The 20,578-nt window shown below is 40.1% G+C and overlaps 1 protein-coding gene across 3 annotated transcripts in view; it reads right to left on the reverse strand.

Annotated features, from left to right (window-relative positions):
• wdr20a (WD repeat domain 20a) overlaps nucleotides 1-20,578 on the reverse strand; it is a 75,799-nt gene that overhangs the window by 19,681 nt on the left and 35,540 nt on the right. For 2 of the 3 annotated variants that reach the window (XM_043697375.2, XM_043697376.2), the window contains exon 2: nucleotides 15,107-15,289. In XM_043697375.2, coding sequence (XP_043553310.1) covers nucleotides 15,107-15,289 — 183 coding nt within the window. Of the gene's footprint in view, nucleotides 1-3,022; nucleotides 3,187-15,106; nucleotides 15,290-20,578 lie in introns of those variants that run through there. The other variant, XM_043697377.2, reaches the window with a different exon arrangement.

The following is a 20,578-nucleotide window of genomic DNA, read 5'->3' on the forward strand; positions in this document are numbered from 1 at the left end:
CAAGGTTTTGGAGCACTGCTTCTTCATCAGGTAGCAGTCTGAAAGCTTGTACTTCCAAATAAACCTGTTGGACTAGATCCTGGTGTTGTGTGATTTTTAACTTTGTCAACCCCAGCCCAACACCAGCTCCTCCACATCATGGCTATCATTAACAAGTCCATACTTTTTCAAGTGAGAGTAAATCCTGTCCTTAAGAGTCTTCTCCAATAGTCTCCCTACCACAGATGCAAGACTCACTGGCCTGTACTTTCCCAGATTATCCTTGTTGTCCCTCTCATGGGAGAGTCGAGGGCTGGAGGGCGCAGTCTCAGAATAAAGGGGCGCCAAGTTAAGATCGAGATGAGGAGAAATTTCTTCTCTCAAAGGGTTGTCTTTGGAACTCCTTGCACAGGGAGCTGTGGGGCTGAGTCCTTGGGTATATTTAAGGCTAAGACAGATTCTTAGAATCAAGGGTGAAGAAGGGGCGGCACGGTGGCACAGTGGTTAGCACTGCTGCCTCACAGCGCCTGAGACCCGGGTTCGATTCCCGCCTCAGGCGACTGACTGTGTGGAGTTTGCACATTCTCCCCGTGTCTGCGTGGGTTTCCTCCGGGTGCTCCGGTTTCCTCCCACACTCCAAAGATGTGCAGGTCAGGTGAATTGGCCATGCTAAATTGCCCATAGTGTTAGGTAAGGGGTACATGTAGGGGTATGGGTGGGTTGCGCTTCGGCGGGACAGTGTGAACTTGTTGGGCCGAAGGGCCTGTTTCCACACTGTAAGTAATCTAATCTAATCTAAAGAAGAAAATGGATGTGAGGCAAGTCAGATCATATATCATCCTACTGAATGGTGAGCAGGCTCAAGGGACCAAGTGCCCTACTCCTGTTCCTAATTCTTATGATCTTACTGATTTGTGCAATGCCCATCGTCTCCAATCTCTACTCATAGTTACAATTCTCCAGACCTGGCAACATTCTGGTAAATCTTCTTTGTTCTCTCTCCAAAGCAGTTGCATTCTTCCTGTAAGGTGGTGACCAGAACTGCACACAATACTCCAGTTGTGGGCTCACCAGTGACTTTTACAGTTTTGTCATTATATAATTACTTTTGTATTCTATACCTCTGCTGATGAAGGAGAGCATTCCACATACTTCCTGTACTACTTTATCTACCTAAACACCTATCTTGCACGCCAAGATCTCTCACTTCATCTATCTCTCTCAACACATTCCCTTTTTTTATTCATTCACAGGCTGAGGGCATCACTGGCAAGACTAGCATTTATTGCCCTTCCCTAATGCCAGAGAGCAATTTAGAGACAATCACATTGCTGTGGGTCTGAAGTCACATGTACGCCAGACCAGGTACGGATGGCAGTTTCCTTCACTAAAAGGACATTAGCGAAGCAGATGGGTTTTTTGGATAGTAGACAATGGATTCATAGTCACTGAGAGACTCTTAATTCCTGATATTTATTGAATTCTAATTCCACCATCTGTAGTGGTGGGATTCAAATCCAGGTCCCCAGAACTTGGGTCTCTCAATTAACAGTCCAGTGATAATACCAGTAGGTCACTGCCTCCCCTTATTGGGTTTCCCTTTTCCTGTTCCAATTCCCTAAATGCATTACCTCACACTTAGAGTGGAACTTCACCTGCCACTTTCCTACCTGCTCACCAATCCACCTTTATTATTTTGGAGCTTACAGCTATCCTCTACACTACTCACTGCATGATCAATTTTTGTGCCATTTGCAAATTTCCCAATTGTGTCTCTCATGTTCAAATCCAATTAATTCATGTGCAAAACAAACAGCAGGGACCCTAGCAGGAGTTCCTGATGACGGGCTTATGCCCAAAACATCGACTCTCCTGCTCCTGGGATGCTGCCTGACTGGCTGCGCTTCTCCAGCACCAGAGTCTTCGACTCTGATCTCCAGCATCTGCAGTCCTCACTTTGACCGAGCCATGGTCCTAATACCAAGCCGTGCAGAGCACCACTTAAAGAATATGGAACAGTACAGCACAGTACAGGCCCTTCGGCCTTGATGTTATGCCGACTTTTTACCTTATTCTTAGATCAAACTAACCGACATACCCTACATTTTACTATCATCCAAGTGTCTATCCAAGAGTTGCTTAAATGTCCTTAATGTATCTGACCCTTCTATCGCTGCTGGCAATGTATTCCATGCACCCACCACTCTGTGTAAAGAACCCACCTCTGACATCTCCCCTAAACCTTCCTCCAATCATCTTAAAATTATGCCCCCTTGTGATAGCCATTTCCACCTTGGGAAAAAGTCTCTGGCTATCCACTCTACCTGTCCCACTCATCATTTTGTACACCTCTATCAAGTCATTTCTCATCTTTCTTTGCTCCCTCAGCCTTTCTTCATAAGGCATGCCCTCCAGTCCAGGCAGCATCCTGGTAAATCTCCTCAGCAGCCTCTCTAAATCTTCCACATCCTTCTTATAATGAGGCGACCAGAACTGAACACAATATTCCAAGTATTGTCTAACAAGGACTTTATAGAACTGTAGCATAACCTTGTGGCTCTTAAATTCAATTTACCTGCTAATGAAAGCCATTCCAACAGTTTTCCAATCGCAAGGGCAGCCATCGACCATTGCCCTTTATTTCCTGCTAATAAGCCAACTTTGGATCCAATGTGATACATTATCCTGTGTTCCATGGATTTTGAATTTTTTGACCAGTCTGCCATGTGGGACCATGTCAAACACCATATTAAAATCCATGTAGACAAGATCCAATGTACTATCCCTCATCGATCCTCCTTCTCACTTCCCCAAACAATTCAATCAAATTTGTACGGCATGATCTGCCCTTAATAAAACCCTGCTGATTATCCCTCATTAGTTCATGACTTTCTAAGATAACATCTAAGCTAATCCAATCTCTCAGGACTAATTTTGATAATTTGCCCATCACAGACGTGGCCTATAATTGTTTTGCACTTCCTTTGTACCTTTTTAAGCAACAGAACTACATTTGCATTCCTCCAGTCCTCCAGCATCTCACCTGTGTTCAGTGAAGATTGGAAAATATCCTTAGAGCATCAGCTTTTTCCTCCCTGACTTCTTTCAACATCCTAGGGAACAATCCAACTGGCCCTGGGGTGATGTATCCACTTTCAAGGATTCCAACTCCTCTAACACTTGTTCTCTCGTTATGATTACTTTGTCCAATATTTCAGGTTGCTCCTCTTGGATTACTATATCCACATCATCCTTTCCTTTGTGAATATGGAGAAAAAAATTCATTTAAACATCTGCCCATATTCTCACCATCTGCACACAAGTTCCCTTCTTCATCTCTAATAGGTCACACCGTTTCCTTAACTATCCTTTTGCTCTTTAAAGTTTGGTAAAACATCTTTGAGCTTTCTTTTATCTTGTTTGCTAACATTTTTTCATACCTTCTCTTTGATTTCTTTGTTTCTTCTTTAACTGGATTCCTGTACTTTCTACATTCCTGTAGGCTATTGGCAATGTTGAGTCTTTTGGGACTATGATGAGCTTTCTATTTCTGTTTAATTTTCCCTTGTATTTTTATAGACAACTATGGGGGTCTAGATTTGGCAGTACCATTCTTATTTTGGACAGGACATATCTGCTTTATACGCTAATGATCACACTTTGGAACCTCCCATGGGTTTACAACTAATTTATCCTTTCGCAGTCTTGTCTAGTCTGTCTCAGCCAAGTCACTTCTTAGTTTTGTAAAATTTGCCATTCCCCAGTTTAAAATACTTACTCCTGATTTATCTTTGTCCTTTCACGTAATAATACTAAATCTAACAGAATTGTGGTCACTATCCCTGGTATGGTCTACTGTCTAACTCTGTCTTAAACACATTCAACGACTTGGCTTCTACAGCCTTCTCCGGTAATGAGTTCTACAGATAAAGAAATTCCTCATCATCTAACTTAGGTCCCAGACTCAATCATCTCCACATCCACTCTATCTAGGCCTCTCAGTATTCTGTAAATTTCAATCAGATTCTCCTCCTCATCCTTCTAAACTCCAATGAGTACAGACCAGACACCTCAACACCCCTCTTGTGTTCAGCCCTTTCATTATTCTTATAAATCTCATCTGGACCCCCTCCAAGGACAGCAAGTCCTTCTTTAGATTTTGGGCCCAAAACTGCAGTTGTAAATGCAGTCCAACCAGAGCATTATTGTGCCTCAGCACAACATCCCCGTTCTTGTATTCTCTCTCTCAAAACACATTCTAACATTGTACTGTATTTGCCTTTCTAATTGCCAAATAAACCTGCGTTATCCTTAGCAGAATCCTGAACTCCTAAATCTCTTTATGCTTCAGATTTCACTTAGAAAGTACATACATCTCTTGCAAAGTACATAATCCCACACTTTCCCTCATTGTACTCCATCTGCTATTTCTTTGCCCAAGACCTTCTGCAGCCTGCCCACCTCCTCAACACTCCCTGCACCTTCAACTATTTTTCTTCAATTGCAAACTTAGAAACAATGCCCTCAGTTCCTTTATCAAGACCATTGATATATATCATGAACAGCTGTGGTCCCAACACTGACCTCTGCAGAACTTCACTAGTCACCAGCTGCAATCCTGAAAAGACTTCTTTATCCTCCTTCTCTGTCTTCTCCCAGTCAATCCTCGATGCATGCCAGTACGTTGCCCTAACACCATGGGTCCTTATCTTATTAGTAGCTTCCTGAATGGCACCTTGTCAAATGCTTTCTGGAAATCTAAATAGATCACGTCCACTGCTCTCCTTTGTATAACTTGCCTGTTACCTCCTCAAAGAATTCTAACAGATTTGTGACGCATGACCCTTGATGAAGCTATGTTGTCTCAGCCCTATTTTTCACGCACTACCAAGCACTCCACAATCTCATCCTTAATAACGGACTCTAACATCTTATCAATGACAGAGGTCAAGTTAACTAGCTGAGTATTTCCCATCTTCTGCCTAGTCTGAAGTCCTCATGGTCACTGTATTTATCATTTCCACTAGGACCCTGTTCTAGCCCAATTTAGTTGCAAACCACCCAACAGCATAGTTATTTCCAGCCCCATTATGGGAGCCAATGTCCCATAAAATTGAAGCCCTCCTTTCCAAACAACTCCTTCAGTCAGATTATTACCTCCTTAATCTTTTTAACCTGATGTTAATTTGCACATTGTTCTGCTAAAAGCCTGAGATTACACCGTTTGAGACCTATTTCATGATACTTGCCAATCATGGTCTCTTGCCTATTCTGTTTGTTGACCCAATGACTGAATTCACTCCTTGTCTTCAAAATTTCCCTTCAAACAAGCTTAAACCATCCCTCCCTCTGGCAAATGATCAGTAACAAGTAGGTTATATGATCTTGCCTACAAAGGATGCTTCTGGTTCCCTTATAGCTATAATATTATGCTTCTCCTCCTCACTCTTTGAAGACTTTTCTACACCAAGTTGCTGGAGTAGGAAAAACACATTCCAGTTATCCTTCAGACAGCCATTATTCTTTTCCTCAAAAACAGAAAGTAATTTTCTGCCAATCATCATTCTCGATCTCTCCTAAATCTACTTATAATGCACATCATCAGTTATATCAGCCACATCTCTCAATTATGTTTGACTGAGGTCTGAAGCAAATAGTTTGAATATTTCCCCATCACTTATGTGTGCTGTATGTCAGTTTACACTCAGCTCAATGACTCTCAGCCAGAATGATTTGATATGAAGATACTGCTGAACTGTTCACTTGGAATTATGTCCCTGACAAATTCACGTGCACACGTTGCACTCCTGCACTACAATCAAACAATGTTTTAGTCTAACTTATTTGTACATACTTTATAGTTTACAGATTGTTTTATTTGCTAACGTATAGTAAGCAAAATATTTGGTTAAGCTTGCAAATACTTTGTCACAAGCCTATACATGCCAACCACAACAAGTGCAGGAGGCATAAAAATAGTACCTTCGTCCCTTTCGCCCAGAATTCTCACTTTCTCTAATTTCCCAAATTCTATTACAGCAGAGTTGGAATCTGAAACAAAAACAGAAAGTGTTGGAAATACTCAGCAGGTTTGACTGCATTGGATGTCACCACTGAGCACATCTTCCTCGTTCCTCCAACTACAGGCTTCTAAACTGGATCAGTTATTCTGTTTCACCCTATCCATTCCTCGAACAGTTTCAGCACACCCAATGCCTTTCCATAATACGTTAGAAATAGGCTGCCCAACATTCCTTGCATCCACTATCCCCCATTTTCTTCATAACCCTCAATTCCCCAGTTGATCAATAATCTATCAGCCTTAAATATACACACGTACTCTAAAGGACCCACTAGTTTTCTGTGGTAAGGCATTCTCAACCCTCAGAAAAGAAATTCCTCATCTCAGTCATCCTTTTAGAGTCATGGAGATGGACAGCATGGAAACAGACCCTTCGGTCCAACACGTCCATGCCGACCAGATATCTCAACCCAATCTAGTCCCACCTGCCAGCATCCAGCCCACATCCCTCCAAACCCTTCCTATTCATATACCCATCCAAATGCCTTTTCGATGTTGCAATTGTACCAGCCTCCGCCACTTCCTCTGGCAGCTCATTCCATACACGTACCACCCTCTGCGTGAAACATTTGCCCCGTAGGTCTCTTCTATATCTTTCCCCTCTCACCCTAAACCTATGCACTCTAGTTTTGGACTTCCCCCACCCAGGAAAACGATTTTGCCTATTTACCCTATCCATACTCCTCATAATTTTTTAAACCTCTATAAGGTCATCCCTCAGCCTCCTACGCTTCAGGGAAAACAGCCCCAGCCTGTTCAGCCTCTCCCTTTAGCTCAAATCCTCCAACCCTGGCAACATCCTTGTAAATATTTTCTGAACCCTTTCAAGTTTCGCAACATCTTTCCAATAGGAAGACGACCAGAATTGCACGTAATATTCCAACAGTGGCCTAACCAACGTTTATTGAGATTGTTTCTTAAATGCATTCATTTGTGGGACAAGGGCAATGCTGGCTAGGCCAGCGTTTATTCCCCTTTGGTCTTAGATTCTTCCATGAGAGGAAACACCTTCTCAGCCTGCCAAGCTCCTCAAAAATTTTCTATGTTTCAGTGAGATCACCTTTATTCATCGATATTCCAGTGAAGAGTCCCACCCTGTTTAGCCATTGTTCAAAAAACAATCCTTCATGTCATGGATCATTCCAGTGAACCTTTTCAGAACTGCCTCCAATTAAATATCTTTTCTTAAATAAGGGGATCAAAGCTGCTCACAGCACTCCAGATGTGATCTTGCCAGCATCTTATACAGTTGCAGTAAGACTTCCCTACTCTTATACTCCAAACCACTTGAAATAAGGGTAAACATTCCATTAGGCTTCCGGGTTATCTGCTGTACCTGTGTGCTAGCTTCTGTTTCGTGCACAAGTAGAATCAGAGAATCCCTACAGTGCAGATAGAGGCCATTCAGCCAATCTAGTCTGCAAGACTCTCTGAAGAGCATCCCACCCAGACCCACTATGTCCCCCTCTCAACTTATCACTGTAACGCTGCAGTTAAAAAGGCACTATACCTCGCCTGCATATCACTGGACACTACGGGGAAATTTAGCATGGCCAATTCACCTAACCTGCGCATTTTTGGACTGTGGGAGGAAACTGATGCACTTGGAGGAAACCCACACAGACACAGAGAGAACATGGAAACTCCAAACTGTCACCCAAGGCCGGAATCAAAACTATTGTGCCACCGTGTCACCCCTATACCCCAAGTCGCTTTTGTGTTGCAGCTTTCTGAAGAGGGCGGGGGAAGAGAAGTGATTGTCATGGGTATCTATGGGGCAGTCAGTGTGTGTAACTGGGAAGGGCAGGTGTGGGTATAGTTTTATATTTACCAAGAGTTAAAGTAGGTTTTAAACGTTGCCAAATAAAAAAGGTTGAAGTGGAAGCCTCTTACTTGGAGTTAGGGATTTATTCAGACAATTCGAGCTAACAAACAATTAATGTGTAGTCATGGTATCAGACCCAATGTGCGCCTTTTGGGATACATCCAGTCGTTGGCTTTCATTAGCCCAGACAATTCCAGTCTAAATTTGTAAATGAGATGTAGGAACACCATCTCTGGGGGTATAGATGCAAAATCGCTAAACATGATGGTAGAGGTTGATAATTCCATAAAAGGTGCAAATATAGAACTAGGGTTCAATCCTGTTTGACCTTTTTGATGAACTAACAATGAGGGTTGATGAGAATAGTGCGATTGATGTGGCATACTTGCCTCTGTGAACATGTTTGATAAGGTATTAAATAATGGACTTGTCAGTAAAATTGAGCCCAATAATAAGGAAGAAAAGGGATCATGGTTGCATTAACAACAAGTTAGCAAAAAGACAGAAAACAAAGAAATGTCAGTTTTTTGTGGTTTGTAGGAAAGTACCAGCAAACTTACCCAGGGATTGATACTCAGACCATACTTTTCCTCGCTGCACTTAAATAATCTAGACTTTGGAGCGCTGGGCACAACTTTAAAATGCACGGATGACATAAAATTTGGAAGCATTATGAACTGTGAGGAGGATAGTGACAGACTTTAAAGAAACAGACAGGTTGGCAGAATGAGCCCATATGTGGCAGATTAAGTTTAATACCAGGAAATGTGAAGTGATACATTACGGTAGGAGGAATGAACTTTTGAACCCGCACCAGGTATTTATAGATAATCAATGATGCAAGTTGGAATGAGTTCTGATTGCAGATGGTCATGCTCGATGACTCAAACATCCATAAGTGCTCACAGCTTGTTTAATGGGCTGGCATATAGACATCAAGCTGCAAATTCCTACAGTTTACAATTCAAATGAAAATAAATAAATCTTACTGTATAGCTGCAAAACTTTTCCCAGCATCCCTCACCCCTCACATTTCATTGAGGCATGCTACGCTTCCTTGTGATCATTCTCCAGTGCCTCTGTGCCCAATGCAGCTAATCTTATAGGGCACAGAACTGAAAGAATCCCAAAGTGTGTAGATCAGTAGATCTACAGTACACTAGAGTAGAGAACCCCTGACCAATTTTTCAACGAGGAGATTAAATAAGGCGAGCTCATTTGACCGTTCCATTTCAAACCTGAATTTGCCATTGATGAAAGGAAATTTTTTCGTGCAGCTGCAGATTCAAATACAGCAAGCGTATCATCAACATGAAATTTGCTTCATATGAATCTGCAGCTGAATGTAAGAATTTCCGTAAATGTCTTAACACGCTTCACCTTATGTTCAAATTCACATTTCAAATGGAAATCAAAATGTCCTAGTTGAACTATAAACTTACCTTCACTAGTCAATATATACATTCGGATTCCCACAGATCTATGTCCTACAATATTGGCCTCATTAGCAACCACATATTTGAGGCCAAAGCGGACTGTTCAATGTGCAAACCTGATGCTGAAATAACATGCATCAAAGCCATCCTTTGGTTTCCCTGATTTGGTGCTATTTCACTTAATATTATGCAAATTTAGGAAAGGTTTAAAACTTGATCGTGAAAATTGCTCAGTCTACCTTCAGTTACGCTGAGTGGGTAAGGTAATTCAAACATTTGAGCAACAGTGATAGGATGCTGTTTTTAAGTCAACGAGATGTTCTGTCCTTCTCACAAATGAGTAATGCTGGATATGCATCAGTACTAGTGTGATGCCAAGTATGTAGGCTATAGGTTCCACATACTGGCGGAATGTATCAGACTGTATTAAACTTTCAGCTGTTCACAGAAAGTGCTATATTGATTGTACCAAACTAGAACAGCAATTGTAAAATTTGCAATGCTGTCTAACATTAGGTGTGATTCTACAACTGAACAATTTACTGGATAATCCAGAATATGAAACGAACTATACAGGCACCAAGTTTAGCGTTGACAGTTTTACCTGCAGAGGGTAGTGCAAGTTCTGGAACTTACATGTGTTGATGCCCAGGGACTTGTTCTTTGCAGGCAGAAAGTGGTGGTATACATATTACACCTATTTCAATTTAACAAAAATGTGTGACAGCCATTTATTAGTTCATTTCTCAGGGCAATGCTCTGACCCAGAAACAATCTGTCTGGTTTTAAATTTAAACAAAGATTTGCTGTCACGCATCAATCAGCACTAATGCATACATTCTCCTGTGCTACAGGAAAAAGGCCGAGAATGGGAACAGGGTCGCTTTGCAGAGGAATGGGCATGAACGTAACAGCCGAATGACATCCTTGTGTGCTGTGACCACCCTGCAATCCTATATTTTAAGCTGACATGCTATGTTTAACTTTTGCAGAACCTTGATACCATAACATTGGCACATCTGACTCTGATTCTTCAAACGTTTTATATAAATTGAACAAAACTCTCCGTTATTTCCCTCTAGAAGCAAACCGAAGTGCTTTGATGATTCATTTAATGATCTCGTTAACTGGAACGGGAAATCCAAGTTTACAACTGCAGCATTGTTCTGATCTCTCCTATAAGGATACTGACACACTGCAGCTCCTTTTTGAAGTAAACATATGACCGGGGCAGGGAGGGGTAATGTGACAGACGTCTTTAAGGTTATCGTAGTTTTGATCAGGTAGACAGAGAGACGTTTACACTTGGAGATCAGAATAGAAATTGGGTCATTAAAATAATTTCTTATAAATCTAATGGGGAAATCTAGTGAAACCACTTTACTCAGACAGTGGTGTTTATGTGGAAGCCGCTACTACAAGTAGTAGTAAAAACATGCAAAAACATGAGACTTGTTGATGAGGTCAGAAGAAGTGGTGGAAGGATGTGTATGCGTGATGCAGAGATATCTGCATGATTTTATTGGGACAGACAGCAAATTACTGGATCAGTGGTGCTGGAAGAGCACAGCAATTCAGGCAGCATCCGAGGACAGGCAAAATCGACGTTTCGGGCAAAAGCCCTTTATCAGGAATAAAGGCAGAGAGCCTGAAGCGTGGAGAGATAAGCTAGAGGAGGGTGGGGGTGGGGATAGAGTAGCATAGAGTACAATAGGTCAGTGGGGGAGGAGATGAAGGTGATAGGTCAGGGAGGAGAGGGTGGAGTGGATAGGTGGAAAAGGAGCTGGGCAGGTCGGACAAGTCAAGGGGACAGTGTTGCTGGAGGTTAGAAGCTAGATGAGGTGGGGGAAGGGGAAATGAGGAAGCTGTTGAAGTCCACATTGATGCCCTGGGGTTGAAGTGTTCCGAGGCGGAAGATGAGGCGTTCTTCTTCCATGCGTCTGGTGGTGAGGGAGCGGCGGGAGGAGGCCCAGCACCTCCATGTCCTCGGCAGAGTGGGAGGGGGAGTTGAAATGTTGGGCCACGGGGCAGTTTGGTTGATTGGTGCGGGTATCTCGGAGATGTTCCCTAAAGCGCTCTGCTAGGAGGCGCCCAGTCTCCCCAATGTAGAGGAGATCGCATCGGGAGCAACGGATACAATAAATTATATTCGTGGATTTGCAGGTAAAACTTTGATGAATGTGGAAGGCTCCTTTAGGGCCTTGCTTGGAGGTGAGGGAGGAGGTGTGGGCGCAGGTTTTACAGTTCCTGCGGTGGCAGGGGAAAGTGCCAGGATGGGAGGGTGGGTCGTAGGGGGGCGTGGACCTGACCAGGTAGTCACGGAGGGAACGGTCTTTGCGGAAGGCGGAGAGGAGTGGGAAGGGAAATATATCCCTGGTGATGGGGTCTGTTTGGAGGTGGCGGAAATGTCGGCGGATGATTTGGTTTATGCGAAGGTTGGTAGGGTGGAAGGTGAGCACCAGGGGCGTTCTGTCCTTGTTGCGGTTGGAGGGGTTGGGTCTGAGGGCGGAGGTGCAGGATGTGGATAACTTGTTTAACATTTGCTATTCCTTAACCATTTGATTTTGAGTTATCTTTTGAATAATTCAACAGCATCGCAATTTCCTCTCATCTATTTGCTGCTGAAAGGTTTGTAAAAAGAAACCTCCAATATTCCCTCTGGCCAAATTTCACTGTTAGTCAATAAACCTAAAATTATCTCCAAATCTTTTTTTTTTTTTTACAATTCATCTCACTTGACTGCACTACCAATTTATTAATAATCCATTCCTTGCCTTCATTTCCTATATTACTTCTGTTGTCCAGGATTACTCTTTTCCATGGTTAACCTTCCCTTTTTGGCTGTGACTGTGCTTGCTATATCCAGTGTATAATATTTCTGAACATAAGCTACTCTTTCTTCAATGCTTTATCCTCAAAACAGTGCTCTCCTCATTCTCACCATCTCAAAATATGCCTTTTGTCATTTAATATTCCTTGCCTTCCACCTTATCACAGACAATTCTTTTGTTCTTCCTCCAACCAAAACCCTCCCTTTGCTTCTGTACTTGCTTAAAACATTTTTGATTCTTCTTTCCGATTCTGGGAATCAAACTTCAGAAAAGATATGCTTATCTTCAGATGGGTACATCATTAATACACCAAAATCAGACCTATTGTGATTATGTAAGTAATTGCTACGCAGGAAAAGGTAAATTTAAGAAATGCTCACAAATCATCAACTAAACACCAATATATTTTTAAAAGAAATAGAACCATACAAACGTTGTGACTTAGAAAGAGGCCATTCAGCGTAGTGTGTCTGCACCAACCCAAAATAAAATTGCCTATTTAAGCAGGTTATAGTTTTCAGGTGCAGATCCAGCCATCTTCTAGGACTTGAGAATTTCCATAGATCAGAATGAATTTTAGTTTTTAAATATTTGTGACAGTGAGACATTACTTACAAATCAGCAAGAGAATGAAGACAGTGTATGCGATAGAGAATGACATTGACCTCAAGAATACTGGAAACATACTGTTTATGGAATCTTATTGAATCTTTCGTTTTTAAGTAGTTTTATTTATCCAAATTAATTTTGACTAGTATCACCAATCTGCTTCATCGACCATTAAACACTCTCAACTAATATAACAAGACTCAACAGTTTTGTATTATTGCATAATTTCAGTAACATAATTACACTCAATCTTTTATGCCGTGGTAATTAACACCAATCATTACATTTCCTAGATGGATATGCCTTTTGAAATTAGAGTACATTAAGTTTTTGCTGTTATCCTTTATCTTTTGAACATTGCCTCACAGAGGGAGTGTTAAATTATACACAAAGAATATTGTTAAAAAAAATCATTCTTGCAGGTATCTTTATACAACATGGAATGAGATAGTCATTTTTCATTTTTATTTTTGTTTTTTTTTAAATTGTTTTTACAAAAGGAGACTATTTGAACCATTATGTCTGAACCAGCTCCTGAAAGAGCTATCCAACTAGTCCCACTCTCAAACCCTATCTCCATAATCCCCTAACTTCATCACTTTTAAATATCTGTCCAGCTCTCTTTTGAAATCTCCTGTGGAATCCACTTTCATCACTCTCTCAGGCAGCGTGTTCCAAATTCCAGCAGTTCTGAATAAAGACATTTCTCCTCATCTTACAGCTCTCTTGCTGACAATCTTGAAATTGTGATCCCTGGTTATTGACATATCAACCAATGAAAACAGTATTCTGTTTTCCTTCTTTAACCTGCCAAAATTGTTCCTAATTTGAAAAACTCAATAGGATCACCCACTTAATCTTCTCTGCTCTCCAAAAGATCTCTCTAATTGTTCCTTGTATCTAAACTCCCTTATTCCTGATATTATTCTAGTAAAGCTCATTTGAACTCCTCCAGGGCTTTAACATACTTCCTTAAATAAAGGTACCCAGAACTGAACACAAAACTCGAAATATGAATTGACCAACGATTTGTAGTTGTGTAATATCATTTTATAATCCATGCCTCTATAAAGGCTCCAAAAGCTTTCTTATCAACTCTTTCAACTTGCCTAGCCACCTTCAGAAACTCATACACGTTAATCCCAAAGTCCCTCTGCTCCTGTACTCCTTTCGAAGATGTACCATTGAGCCTGAAGTGCCTCTCTAGGTTCGTTCTACCAAAATGCATTAACTCACATTTCTCTGCATTGAAATTCATCTGGTAAGTGTCTGCCCATTTAACCAGCTTGTCAATGTCCCTCTGAAGTCACTCAACACCATCAACATAATTCACTATTCTCCCAAGCTTAGTATCATTTGCAAATTTAAAGATAATTGCCTTCAACACCCATCTGCAATTCTAGCCTGAGCCTCTCTCCTAGAGATATTCTTCTTGATTTTTATTGCTATTATTATTTCAGTAAGCATCATATACCTCCTTTTTCTTATTTATTTTCTTATCAATATCCTTAGCCATCCAGGATACTATAGCTTTTGATATCCTGTAATTATTTCTCATGGGTATATACCTAGCTTGCATGTGGGGCGGCATGGTCGCTCAGTGGTTAGTACTGCTGCCTCATAGCACCAGGGACCCAGGTTCGATTCCTGCCTCAGGCAAATGTCTGTGTGGGGTTTGCACATTCTCCCCTTGTTTGCATAGGTTTTCTCTGAGTGCTCTGGTTTCCTCCCATAATCTGAAGATGTGCAGGTCAGGTGAATTGGCCATGCTAAATTGCCCATAGTGCTAGGTGTATTAGTCAGGGGTAAGTATAGGGTAGGGGAATGGGTCTGGGTGAATTACTCTTTGGAGGATCGAAGTGGACTTGTTGGGTTGAAGGGCCTGTTTCCATACTGGAGGGAATCAAACTAATCTCCTTTTTTGAAATTCTCCCATGTTTCATCCACGGTTTTATCTGCCAAATGTGTTTCCAATCAATTGGTTCCAGTTCAATAATTAGACCCCTAAGATCTGCTCTTTTCCAGTCTGGGATGTTAATCATTGACTGATTTTTATCCTTTTCCAAATAATATTGAACCTTATATATGGTGAACATTCCCAAATGCTCCCCAACTCTGACTTTCTCCACTTGGCCTGACTCATGTCAGAGTTCTTTTTTAACTGAATTTTGATTTTGAAGTTCTACTTTTGTGGACTACATTTATTTTTGTGGACACAAATGTTTTTGAATGTAGGAGAACAATTGATTTACGTTTGCCAAAAGTAAACATGGATAATAAAAAGTAGGCAGACTAACTTAAACTGCGCAATGACAAAGTTCATTCCTCATTCTATGACACTTACTTCTTCATTAAAAAGTTTGCTAGTCTCTTTCTTTACAGGGTCTATAAGTTGAACCTGTCCTGCAGAGAAGCCCACAAGTAGGGAGACACTTTCTGCAGTAGCTGTCAAATGGTTGAAATCATGGCAGGTGGGCTGTGTTCCTTTGTAAATCCGCTTGTCTATAGGTTTACTTAAATCTGCAGCCTAAGAAAGAAAAAGGAATATCAATTATTTTTATTTCTTTATTAGTCACTAAGGTATAAAAAGACTTCTACGAAATATTTTCTAAAGTTCCAAATTTGAAAAACATGTGCATGCTAATTTTACTTATAGAATATTGCATCCTTCAGCAACAAACGTTAACATTCCTCAAAACAAAAGCAAGCTATGCCAAAAATCTGAAATATCAGAGAAGAGAATTAAAACAGTTTAAAAGTTTCAAGTCAATGACATGATCTCTGGAATATTTCCAAATTTTGTTTCAATTCAATTTCCCTAACTCAAACACACTGCGAAGTAACAATTTTGGAATCAAAAGATGAAATCCAGAAACTAGTGAAAATCATAAACAGCTATGTGGGTAAGGGAATGGGTGAGGAGAAAAGTTGATAATTGTTGAGCAATTTTCTCCAGTGATAACTTCTTAAACTAATTTCATATCGCACGATTTAAAATTGTTGAAGTTTTATGGACTCTTATGATTTATTCCTTTCCTCAAAACAAATAATTGGAACCAAACCATATTTACCTTGGACAAACAAAGTAATTTGCATTTTCAATACTAGCTGCTTAATTTTAAAAAAAGGCACAGAAACAAACTTCTGTATGTTTCTTTAATAAAGTTTAGCCAAATAATACGGAGTTTCAGGATTGAAGGCGATTTAACGGTTTGAATCAGAAATTGGCTAGCTGAAAGGAGAGAGGGGCTGTTGGTTGGGAAATGTTCATCCTGGAGATCAGTTACCAGTGCTGTGCTGCAAGGATCTATTTTGGAGCCATGGCTGTTTGTCATTTTTATAAATGATCTGGATGCAGGCGTAGAAGGATGGGTTCTTAAATTTGCAGATGACACTACGGTGGGCAGAGCTATGGATAGTGCCGAAGGATGTTGTAGGTTACAGAGGGACATAGATAAGGTGCAGAGCTGGGCTGAGAAGTGGCAAATGGAGTTTAATGTGGAAAAGTGTGCGGTAGTTCACTTCAGAAGAAGTAACAGGAATGCAAAGTACTGGGTTCACGGTAAAATTTTGGCAGTGCAGATGAACAGAGAGAACTCTGCGTCCAGGTGCATAAATCCCTGAAAGTTGCCACCCAGGTCGATAGGGTTGTTAAGAAGGCATATGGTGTGATTGCGTTTATTGGGAGGGCGATTGAGTTTGAAGCCACAAGGTCATGCTTCAGCTGTACAAAACACTGGGAACGCCGCACCTGGAGTATTATGTACAATTCTGATCACCACATTATAGGAAGGATGTGGAAGCTTTGGAAAGGGTTCAGAGGAGATTTAATAGGATGTTGCCTGGTATGGAAGGAAGGTCTTACAAGGAAAGACTGAGGGAACTGAGGCTGTTTTCGTTGGAAAGAAGGAGGTTGAGAAGTGACTTAATTGAGACATGATAGATAGGAAGGACAGTGTGAGCCTTTTTCCTCAGATGGTGAAGACTAACACAAGGTGACATAGCTTTAAATTGAGGAGTGATAGATTTAGGACAGATACCAGGGGTAGTTTCTTTACTCAGAGAGTAGTAGGGGCATGGAAAAGCCTGCTTGCAACAGTAGTAAACTAACCAACATTTAAATGGGCATTGGACATACATATGGATAATAATGGAACGGTGTAAGTTAGATGGGCATCAGATTAATTTTTCAGGCTGGTGCAACGTCGAGGGCCAAAGGGCCTGTACTGCGCTGTAACATTCTATGTTCTATAATAGGAAACATTTATATCTACAACACAGTAATGTACCTAGAATTCAAAAAACTGTTTCAAGCATCTGTGCTGAATGCAAAATTTAAGGATGCCTACTTCAAGATATTCTAATTATGTTGAATATGGTAAAGTCATACTGATAGATATCACATTTTTTTAATCGAATAAAGTTACATAAAAATCAATACGCTTTAATTCATTTCAATTAATGCATTTGAATTTTACTGTGTCATGTTTTACTTCTTTCCCCCTTCAATTATGTTTTAATTTTTACTTTTACTAAGCTGTCACATGCAGCCAATCTGAAGATTCTCTTTCAGTAATACTAAGTTTCCTACTGCTGCAAAGTGTGACATAGAATTTCTTGGTTCTTGAAGGCAGCAATCAGAAAATTGCTGTATAAAGTGACGTATCAACTTAAAGAAATGGGAACACAAGTCCTTTAAAATTATAATGATGCTGCTGTAAAACAACTATAGAAATATCAGACATTGAATTTAAGATGCAAATGAGATAAGTGCCTACTAATTTTCGCCGAATAGGAGAGTTGTGGCAAAATTGAGATCAATGTCATTCAGGACAATTTAGTGACCACATTAACAGAACACAGCTACCAGAAATTCTCTGATCTAGATTTCAAAGATAAACACTTCGATATTCAATATATTATATCAATGTAAAGATATTTTAAGTATTTACCAAAAATACTTACATATTAAAAGACTTAGCACATTCTCTGGAATAAAAAGGAGCAATTTTATTCAATAAAAGGACGACAGTCAAACAGTCCTCGTGGTTGTGTGCTAAACTCCAAGCTTATTCAGGTTCAAATAACCATGGCAACCATCAAGAAAGTTTTGTTGTTACTGTACTCAGTGTTGAATGCTAGGCATTTTGACTGCACAGAGATGCTTTGCTCCATTTCCACTTCAAGACAGAAGTAAACCAGTTCCACTTTACTCAAAAAAAGTCTGCTTAAATCCAGGAATCAGCATTGTATTACCCTAACCAGAAAGGGAATTACCAAAGGTAGTGCAGAAACTTAACAGAAGAAATACACAAGTTTAGGTGGATTCACAAACTATTCAATCCAAGAGGAAAACTAAACAACTTTTCATTGCAAGACAAAATCTACCCATTTTTCAAAATTAATTTATTTAATATGGAATGTGGGTATTGTGAGCTAGGTCAGCATTTATTACACATCCTAAGTGAAATCAAGAGTCAACCTCATTGCTGTAGGTCTGGATTGCATACAGGCCAGATGGAAGATTTCCTTCCTTAAAGGGATTTTGTTTCTCCCATATGACATAGATATTGCTGGCTGAACCAACATTTATTTACGCCAATTTACCCAGAGTCAAGTACTTTGCCTAGTTTGGAGTGACAAATTGGCCAGATCAGGCAAATATGGCAAATTTTGTTCCCTAAAAGAAATTGATAAACCAGATGGGTTTTTACAACTATCAACCATGGTTACATGGTTACAATTAAAGAAGTTTATTTTAAAGTTCAGATATTTATTGAATTTAAACTTCAGAGTCCGTCATGGCATATCATCAACCTGAGGCTAGCTTTTTATCCCATGTCCTGGTCTACTTACAAAGTCAGACAGTGCAATGCTGAGGTGATATGGTGAAGTTGACAGTTTAGATGGATATCAAATGGGCCAAAAGGGAATTTCCACTTTTCACCTTGCAGCAGTTTTAATAGAACAGGCAGTAAGTGTGAACTATAAACCATCGTCAAACCTGATTTTGGATTCTGTGATGAAAAAAACTGGGATACAAATGGTAAAAAGAGATGATATCCATTATGCTAAGGTTATTCTTGTTTCACTATAATTGGCAGGTTTTTCAAGTTTTTAACACTGTTTCAGCTCTGACATATTGACTTAAAGCAAGGAGATGTAGATAATGATTAGAATACTATTTGAACAATAGGAAACCATAAAACAGAAATTTACAGATCTGAAACTGTTAACAGTTACTTCACACAAACAAAGATGGTTGTAGTTGAAGGTCGATCATCTTAGCCCCAGGATGTCCCTATAGAAGTTCCTTGGTGTAGTATCCTAGGCCCAACCATCTTCAGTTTCTTCATCAAAGATCTTCCCTCCATCATAAGGTCAGATGGGGGAAAGTGGGTATATTCGTTGACAATTGCAGAATGCTCAGCACCATTTGCAAATCTTTTGATACTGAAACAGTCTATGTCTAAATTCAGCAAGATCTGGACAAAATTCAGGCTTGGGCTGACAAATGGCAAGTACCTGGTGCAGGCAATGATCCTATCTAACAAAAGAGAATCCAATTATTGTCCCATGATAGTCAATGGCATGATCGTTACTGAATTCCCCACGATCAATATCCTGGGGATTACCAGAGAAGCTAGTTTGGACCAGTTAAATAAATATTTTGGCTGCAAGAGCAGATTGAAAGACACTTTCAACATTCACTCCCTCCATTACCAATGCAAAGTACTACCTACAAGATCCACCACAATTCACCAAGGTTCCTTAGTAAGCACTTTGCAAACAAATGAACTCTTCTACCTAGGAAGCCAAGAGCAGATGCATATGGACACCACACTGCAAGCATCCCCCTCCAGCAAAACACCATGTGTGAATGGAGGAGAAACATGACTCCATCATTCCCCCGCCTTTCCAATGGCTTCACCTATAGCATCATCTACACCTTTAAACTACTACGATATGCCAATTCAGAATCCAAAAAATGCACCACTTCTTTTATGGCAAGCAAGCACAAAGTTAACTTGGAATGCTCCTTCCATAACTTTGGTCCCCAGATTACAGAATTTAAGGATATCATGTACATCAGGGTATACATTTCAACAATAAATCAGAACCCCAGTCACATTTAAACCAGGTCAAATAATGGCATGTGAGAGTTTTTATATTTTCATAAACTGGGGGATAGGCAAAGAAAAAGAAAAGGATGTAAATGGTACCTAGAATCATTAGAGTGATAGTTGTGAATTTATTACCAAAAGAAAATCATTCCATCCAAAGAATTTCATATACACATCTTCAAAGATGATTACATCATTCAAACTTTTAACACTCCTTCATATAAACTTGACACGATATAAGCAGACGAAAATAACATGCAATTTAAAAAAAATCATAAAAATTGGTGCAGTGTAGAATTTGCTTTCTATGTTTAAAGATTATCATTTGGACATAGAGAACCAATGAACTACATAAAATGCTTAACATATACAGCAAACTTTGTTTTAATCAGCTTCTCATGAACCAGTACTCTTGATAAATGGGCAAAAAATTACATATCTCAAATACCACGAAGTTTACTGTATTATTCTATCCAATTATTATAGTTTTTCAAAATTTATTTACCTCAACGTAAGTATACTTGTTGCTCAATTGTACAACTGCATGAAATATCAGCAGTTGATTCAATTTTGGGTCAACCCCTCAAATACCACCATGTCTGAGTAGTCAATTGAGGGTGCGAGTGAGAAGGCTCTCAGCTGCTATGTTTTATTTTAGGCAAAGTTGCACACTATTTAAGTTGCAAATAAAG

Source organism: Chiloscyllium plagiosum, unplaced genomic scaffold, assembly GCF_037043375.1.
Source record: "Chiloscyllium plagiosum isolate Xiang-an unplaced genomic scaffold, Cpla_swu_hap1 HiC_scaffold_8, whole genome shotgun sequence".
In the NCBI taxonomy this organism is placed as follows: domain Eukaryota; kingdom Metazoa; phylum Chordata; class Chondrichthyes; order Orectolobiformes; family Hemiscylliidae; genus Chiloscyllium; species Chiloscyllium plagiosum.